This window comes from Trichechus manatus, unplaced genomic scaffold, assembly GCF_000243295.1.
Source record: "Trichechus manatus latirostris isolate Lorelei unplaced genomic scaffold, TriManLat1.0 scaffold00010, whole genome shotgun sequence".
Taxonomy (NCBI): Eukaryota; Metazoa; Chordata; class Mammalia; order Sirenia; family Trichechidae; genus Trichechus; species Trichechus manatus.
Genome location: NW_004443946.1, coordinates 20,766,105 through 20,774,576, shown reverse-complemented (window position 1 = coordinate 20,774,576; position 8,472 = coordinate 20,766,105). Strand labels below are relative to the sequence as shown.

At 41.4% G+C, this 8,472-nt stretch overlaps 1 protein-coding gene across 2 annotated transcripts in view; it reads right to left on the bottom strand.

The window, feature by feature from the left end:
- Positions 1–3,703: 3,703 nt before the first annotated feature.
- RAD51B (RAD51 paralog B) overlaps positions 3,704–8,472 on the bottom strand; it is a 692,596-nt gene continuing 687,827 nt past the window's right edge. For both annotated transcript variants that reach the window (XM_023726314.1, XM_023726313.1), the window contains exon 11: positions 3,704–4,332. In XM_023726314.1, coding sequence (XP_023582082.1) covers positions 4,328–4,332 — 5 coding nt within the window. In that variant the 3' untranslated portion in view covers positions 3,704–4,327. The remainder of the gene's footprint in view (positions 4,333–8,472) is intronic.

Here is an 8,472-nt window from a genome sequence, read left to right as displayed (position 1 = left end):
TGTGTGTGTGTCTTCGGCTGCTGGGAGAGCTGCTTTCTGGAAAAGCCACAGGGCTTAGAGGGAGTTTGACTCATGTCTGGTAACAAGGGGAGGAATGGAGGCGGAAAGGCACATTTCCAAAAGACTTTTCACACAAAGCATGATGGTCCCGGGCAACTCAAAATGAGTTCTTCCATCTTAGATGTACTATTGAAATCAGGCCATAGCTCCCTTTAACCCATTATCCTTTCCCAGAGTTGTCAGTGTCTGGTAACTCTATGGGTAAAGTATCCAGAGTTAACTGGTCTTTCCTGGATACAGGCTGGAAAACTATTTGGTCTCCTTTCCTCAACACTGCCTCATAGATCTTCAATGTATGCCAGGTGATCCAAAGGAAAGACATATATAAGGAGTGAATGTGAAGAAGGAAACTTTTGCCAGCCCACTGAATACTGAAGTTCATGGGAGACATTACAAGCATTCACTGACATCTAGTTCTCCTTCCCTTCCAATCTAAATACAGAGGAGATGTGTACTTCCCCACCTCCTTGAAGTTAGAAGTGGGCATGTAACAGCTTGGCCATGAAAGCAGAAGTGATGTGTGTCATTTCTTGGGAGAAGCACTTAATTGCTAGTGCTCAGCCTCTCTCTCTTCCCCTGCTGTGGTGACTGTAGGAAGTGCCTGTTGATACTGAAATGCAATATTGAGTCATCATGTGGAGGAGAGCTTTCCTGGAGTGTCTCTCATACATGTGCAGACTTTGTTTTAAGTCACTGAGACTTGGGGGTGAGGCTTTCTTTATGCAGCAAAATCAAGTTGGTCCTGACTTACACCCAGTAATTTGTTGGTCTTCCCTCCTCACAGATCTATTTGGAGTTCTGGAGAACCTGTGCTCCATTTCAACCCTGAGATTCAGAGAAATAGGCAATGTGCTTTCTCTCACACTTAGGATATTTGGCTGAGAAGTATGATGGGCTCTTTCTTTCATTTGAGCATAAGAGGCTTCTGGAATTCTGTAGCAGAATAAAGTCCTTTCACAGCCATAGGACAAAAATGATGGTGAAGATATTGAAAAGCCTGGAAAAAATGACAAATCCTGGAAAAAAATGACGCTCCCAACTGGTTCTAAGACCACCCTTTTTTTTTTTTTTTCCAGGACAGAATCAGATATTTTGCACTACCCTTGCCTCTCCCCTACTACCTTCACTAGCTAATCCTCATCTTTCATCTCCAAAATTCTCATTTGGCAAACTAGATTTTGCCGATAAAACTTTTAGCAATCCTGTCTCTGTCTTTGCTTTGCTCACAACAAACAACATAAAAGACTTTAGGTACAGAGTTCAACACCTCTGGGTTAATCCATAAATCTTCACTCTGGGCCAACAAGAACCACACACTTCTGAGTCTTCACTAGGAATGCAGCAGATCAACGCAATAGCTAGGAGACTAGAACTATTAGGGAGACAAAGTTGGACTTAACCATATAGGTATATTTACATATACATACACATACACCACTAAAAAAAATCACTGAATCACATCCAAATTCCATAAAAGTAACTAACAACACAGGGCGTCTCACTAGCGTCTCATGGGCGGTGCCAGTTTGGCAGATTTCCAGCTCCTGGGGAAGAAAACTACCTGTGACTTCTTTCTTGTGAACATTTCCTGGGGCAACTTTCCTGTGCATGTCTCCTTATCTTTCATCATGGGAAAAAGAGAAGAGGCAGCGATGGAGTCGCTCTGAATTCTCAGCCTCTCAGCACCACTGCCCAGATACTCTGCAGCCCCTGCTCACACTGGAGGATCAAACCTAGTGTTGCTTCTGGTGATTCTTTCTTATTTGAAAATATTTACTGAGACCCTGTTATGTGTACAGTATTGTGCTGACTACTTCAGTGAATCAAGGATAAATAGGAGAGTTGTAATACATGTGAACAGAAATACAACATGAGTGCGGGGTGAGACAGAGAAAGAAGCAGTAAGACTGCCTGAGTTCAAATCCACGTTCCATCACTTTCTGGAAGAGACTGAACCCCTCTTGCCTCCATTCCTCATCTGTAAAGTAGGAACAAGAATTGTGAGATTGTTAGGAGGATGAGATAGGATTATGTATGTACAGTGTGTGTGTCAGAGATGTGGCAAGAGGGCAGCAAATTTTGGCACAATCAGAGATGGTTCTTAGGTCCTGTCTCAGTAGTACGGTTTGTGGTGAAAAGCCTTCCAGATCCTGGAGCAGGAGAGTATGGGCATTGATGTCTCACTCACTAGGTGTAGAGCTAAGACAGTTCCTGGGCTCAGAAAAGTAGTCTCAAGGAGAATGCCATTTAATCTTTAACATTTGGGATCTAGATATGCCTTCCTCTTACCTTTTTCGAACACCATTGAGTGCCCTGTTTTAATGTATCAACTGTTTAGCTTTCCTTTCTTGATGGACAGTGAAAGTGGAGAGATACCAAAGTAATAGTTGCAGAGAACAAAAAACATCTTTCCTAACTTCTCAGAGAGTCCCTTTATATTTGTAATTAGCTGATCCACGTAATAAGAATTCATAGGGAATGTACATTTACTCAGCTGCAAAACCTCAGCTTGGTTTCCACAAACATTCTATTAAAGACCACAAGTTCTCAAAGCGTCCCTCAGTCAGAAGGAGACAAATGACCACAGTCTGGAATGTCAGCCTCCCCTACCTCTTCCTGGTCTACCAAAATCCTTCTTGGCTGATGCCCAGCACACCTGCTTTGCCTTTAGGAGTAACTTCCCTGATCCACTCTAGCTGAATAAAAAGCTCTTCCTTTTGCCTTTGTAGCATGTGGCTTGGACATGTGTCTATCATGTCACTTTATTTTATTCTGTTTTATATTATAGTTAGTAGTAGATTTTTTTTTTTTTTTTTTCCATTCCTTGTAATACATTTCTCAAGGACAGGGTACATAACCTATTGTTTTCAAGCTTCACCTTAACACTGGGCACTTTGTATATGTTCAACAAATTTCGAGTTGTTAAAGGATTTAGTCATTCAACCATTGTTCATCAGTCTGCACTACTATGAACACAGTATTCTGTTGGGCATGATAAGACCAAACCAGTTGCTGCTGAGTTGATTCTGACTCATGGCAACCCCACGTGTGTCAGAGTAGAACTGTGCTCCGTCGGGTTTTTGATGGCTGAATTTTTGGAAGTAGATCGCCAGGCCTTTCTTCCGAGGTGCCTCTGGATGGACTTAAACCAGCAACCTTTCAGTTAGCAGCTGAGAGCATGAAATAGGACAAGACTTGATTTCAGCCCCCAAGACAATTACAATCTCTGAGGGAGGGGGAGGTACAAAGCGATTCTACAGAGAACAGCTTGGGACACTAAGATCTTGGGTAAGGGAAGACCCAATGCCAAAGACTGGGAAGAGTTAATGCCTAGCTCTGAAGGAACCCCTAGACTTGCACTGAACGCAGCCTGATGCTTTGGTCAGAAGCCTCATGGTGTTAAGAGCCAGTAGGCTGGGTGTTCTACTGGAAACAGGACTAAATTATCCTACGGGTCACCAGTTGATTTATTTGCTAATTGACTAGCCTAGCTTTGGGCTTTGAATCTAAAGAAATCATTCCATCCTTTATTAGATACTGCATGAATCTCACTCTTTATTCTGCAGGTCTATACACAATATAATAGTGAAACTTGAATTTACACCACAATAGTTATGTGGCTAATGACCCTCCAAATGCCGCTAATACCATACATGCTACGCTTCTTGGTTGGATCCAAATCTGTCAGTGAATTCAGAGACCATCGACCTCCCTTTGACACAAGAGCCACGCCCATGCCCACTCCCAGCCTCCCCCATCTTTGCATGATTTAATTTCTGAATCAGTTACTCTTTGGAGACCCCAATTCCTTTACACCTACTTTTTATTTGTTGGACAATACTTTATTCGGAAATGTTCCCTCCTGTAATTACAAATCCTCTTAGTCATCCTCCTCCTCTCCACAGGGGGATTGTGAGCTTTAATTAATTAATGTGGTTAAACCGCTTTGAGGTGCCTGGTTGAAAGGTGCTATAAAAGTGCAAATTATTGTTATGACTGTTGACATCCAATGGCGGCAAAGCCTTCAGCCCCACGGATCTAGAAACCTGAACAAAGGCTTCTTCATCTTCACCTTCCCTGCTAGGTCTGAAATCGCTGGCTCAATGGTACAGGGGCAAGTCTGTTACCATCTCAACAGCAATCAACTAATTAATCCCCATTATGTTGGCTTCCGTTTCCTTCTTTTAAGCAGCGTGGTCCTGTTTCGTTTCACAAATCATGCCTCCATCAGCTCTAAACAAAGGCCGCAGGATCCCTATGGCCTCTGTTAGCCTAAAAGGAAAAAAGAGAGAGTGAGAGAAAGTGTGAGAAACAGTTGTTATCATGAAATGCACTAACTTCTCACCACCAGTCTAAATCAAACTTTCCTTACAGCAGCAGTCCTCTTACAAACCTGTCTACTATCCAGGGAGCCAACAGCCTCACAAATCAGAGACACTCAGAAACACAGTACAGGTGTGGGTTAAGGTTCCACAGCTCTAGCTTGACTGCCTATAGCTATAGACAAAAGGGGAGCTGCCTGGGCTTGTGGGAAGAGGTCATGCAGAGAAGTGGGTGTCCCTCTTTGGCTTCCTCCACTACCCCCCAAAGTTTCCCCTGAGAAAGCCAGCTGCCATCTGTAGCCAGGAAGCTCTCACAAAGGCAAGAGACCATGGTTTAGATGTTTTGTGCTATACCTAGCACACCACAGCTCTTAACAAATGCCCAATACTTCCACTATGATGGTAGCCATTGAAAGCAGCCCTGTGGGGAAGGCTTGGCCTCTCGTAGGGACACTGCTGACCAAAATGCTCCTTACAAGGTTGCGCCTCAGACCCTTTGTTAGAGTGGATGTGGGGGAGCCTCAGGGGGTCATGTCTTCATCTGCCTTCATTTATCCTCCCTATTGAAGGCTCCTTCAGGACATTGGTCAGTCTCTGTGGGGAATGACTTGGAGAGCAACAAAAGAACTTGGGCCCTTTGGGGGGCCTTCAGAATTCAGTAAACATCTGGACACGGAAGGCTAGGTTCTCAAGCAGTCTAGCTGGGGAGATATCAAAAGAGAGAAAGAGCAATGTATGTAATGCAAGCTCTTAGTTCTGTGGCGACATTTGTTGTAGAAAGACACAGAAGCCCCAGTAGGTAGATAGGAAGATTTTTCTAAAGCTGCTCTATTTGTCAGTTTTTGTGAGAGCAGTGCACTGTTCGTTGGTTCTCATGGCATATGTGAGGAAATAGAAGTTTGCATCGCTGGCGAGCAGCATGTGATGAATGTTGAGTCTGTATGTGCTATGAATAACCCAAGGTTGCACAAGCATGTTCTGGCAGTTGTTGTTAGGCATTTCTGTTATCCTTGAGGTTTATAAAGCACTTTCTAATCAAGGTAACTTGTTGGATTCTCATCATGAGCACATTTTATTTGACAAAAAAATGAAGCACTAAGAGGCTAAGTGATTTCCCTTCATCACACAGTGAAATTCAGGATCTGAACTCTTGACTCTTCACGCTCCCTTTATTATTGAGTCAATCCATTTAGAACGAATTAGTCAGCATGATTCAACATTCATCACATGGCACTAATCAGCATTCCCCCATGTTCCCAAATTTATCCTCAAACAGCAAAAGAAACTGGTCTCTGTCAAGAGACAATGGAATGTGGTTTTTGTCAGTATTCAGGAGCTGATGTCCAGTTCATCTCCCACGTACTCCCAGGAACCTTCCTCGGCCCTCCTAGCTGGAATGAGTCTACCTCCTCTATCTTTTCATATCCCATTGTTTGAGCCTAGGTAACAGGTTGCTTTCGATAACACATATTTAAGTAAGTTTCCTGTAACTAGATTTTGAGCTCCTAAAAGTCAGAGACCATCTTTTTTTTTTTTTTTTAACCTTATATCCCTTAGCCCTGAGTACCATGGTTTGCAAACAATAGATGCTCAACAAATACTTGCTGAGCTGAACTCACTGACGTAGAGCTTGAGTCATATTCAAGAAAGAACACCAAGTCCTTGGAAAAGGTTTTTAAAGAAAATCAACAACCTGAATTGATTTAACATCTTTTGGTATTACTACCTGGGAATGTTCACAAATGCAAATTGTTAACTCGGCAAAGATAGCCAAATAGCTTCCAGATTCTAAAAGAGAAGTGTGGATCCAGTCTAACTATAATCCAGGCTCTGGAATGAAGTTTTTCTCTATAATCTTATTCCAACTGATACTTTCTTCCAGTTAAAAAAAAGAAAAAAAAAAAGCAGAGACAGGAAAAAACATTTTTTGGGGAAAAAAATGTGTTTAGTTTATGACTTTGGACCTAAGTTCACACTCTGCCTTGTGCTATAAGGACTAGTAGCTCTTGTTCAAATTTCTTTCTTGCTTACTGAATAATCTAGCAAACCACTCACTAAAGTTCCTGTCTGAGGGAGATTCTGTTTTGGGTAGGGAACCAAGATTTTTGGGTGTGATCCTTGTGCAGTGACAGACTGTAATGTCCTACTCCTCTGTTTTAAACTCTGGAAATAAATGGGGTCCACAAAGCATTTCCAACTCATAATATTTGTGCTGTATTTCAAGACTATAACTCCATTATGCAAGAAGGCCAGCCCTAGGGTCTGTACTATTGTACCCTAAGGCCTAATCTCTGCCAGTGGGCTCCTCTTAAGGGCTGTATCATCGAATATTCATTCTCTTCCTCTCTCTTATAGTAATAGAATTCCAAAATTTTAGCTAGGCACATGACTGTACAGATTAAAGATTACACTTTCCAATCTTTCTCGCCATATATCTACAGATCGGCCAATAAGATAGACACAGAAATAATGTGTGTAACATCTAAGTAATATTCTTAAACAGAGATGCCTTTCCCTCCTACCACCATTTCTTACTCAACACAAATCCTGCCACCTGGATGGAGGACATGATGCTGAGTCATTCTGGATCATGACAACAAGGTCTGATGGGGCAACAAGATAAGAGGCTGGGTTCCTGGACAACCACGTAGAGCAGAGCTGCCATTCCAGTTCTGGAATGCATGCCTCTACACTGCTACACAAGAAAGCACTAAACCTCTATCTTGTATGCCACTGTTAACTTAGGTTGTGGTTACACACAACCAAACTTACAACCCTACTATGCTCAGAATTTCTTGAAGGATCACTATATCAGTGTGAATGATCCATCTCAGCTTAGAATTTGAAGATTCAAGATTCAAGATGGGCCTGGTGTATCTCAACAGAGGCCCATGAAGCCTGAGAGATAAGTTGTCATGGGGCTGCCATGATGGAAGACAAGATGGTCCAAACTCATTTATGATTTTTCAAAATCTTAGGAGTCCAGGCTAAGTTCTTGGAGAGGATAAGAACCTAAATTTGAGGCAGTGAACATACTTGACTTTACCTTTTTGGAACTCATTTCTCTGACCTAAAAAAGGGTGTTGGACAAGACTACAAGCTTTCTGGGAAGAATATGAAGTCAACTTTTGGGGAAGTAAAGTCATTTTTGTCAGTTAATCATTGAGGTATATGTATAAAGCACACACACTATACAGAAGATCCCACCAGAGGCTCTGGAAAGCTTATGCTCCAGTGACAGAGAAAAAAGAGGCACCCATAAAGCATGCATAAGACTGACCATGGAAACATGACCACAAACTATACACAGCTGCACAGGTCCATTACCTCCGGAGGAAGTGCAAATTGACAGACCTCTTTGGAGAGCAGTTTGGGAATAATAGTAAAGACGAAAATGTGTATATAACCTCTAACCAACCATTCCATTTTTTGATATATACCTAGAGAAACTCTCAAACCTGCATACCAAGAGACATGTACAATAATGTTCATTAAGCTAGAAACAACAGCAATTTCCATCAATAATGGAATGAATAAAATATGGTATATTTATACAATGAATGTAAATACCTCAATTAAAGTGAAAGAACATGATCCATATGTATCAACATGGATGTATTGCAAAAATGTAACATTAAGTGACAGAAGCAAGTTGTGGAACAATAAACCATTTATACAAATTTTAGGATGCACTCAAAATAAATCATTATTTTATGTTTGGATTTATATATATGTAAAAAAGTTTTTAAAAATAGAGGGGAAGGATATACATCAAACCCTGGAGAGCTTTTACTTCCGGGAAGGAGTATAGGGTAGAAAAGGAATGGACTAGGGATAGCTACAAAGGAGTTTTGACCTTTGTCAAGTTTTACTGCTGGAATTAAAAATAGAAAACTGAAACAAATACGAGAAAAATTTAAAATTTGTTAATTCTGAATGTTAGATGCATAGATGCTTGTATTAGTATTTTCTCTACTGCTCTAATATTTTTCCACATTGAAAACAAAATCTCTCTTTGAGGGCTAATAGAGTAAAAAAGTGGACAAAGCAGAGGGTCAGAGTGGGAAGATGCCATGGAAGGAGGGAATGT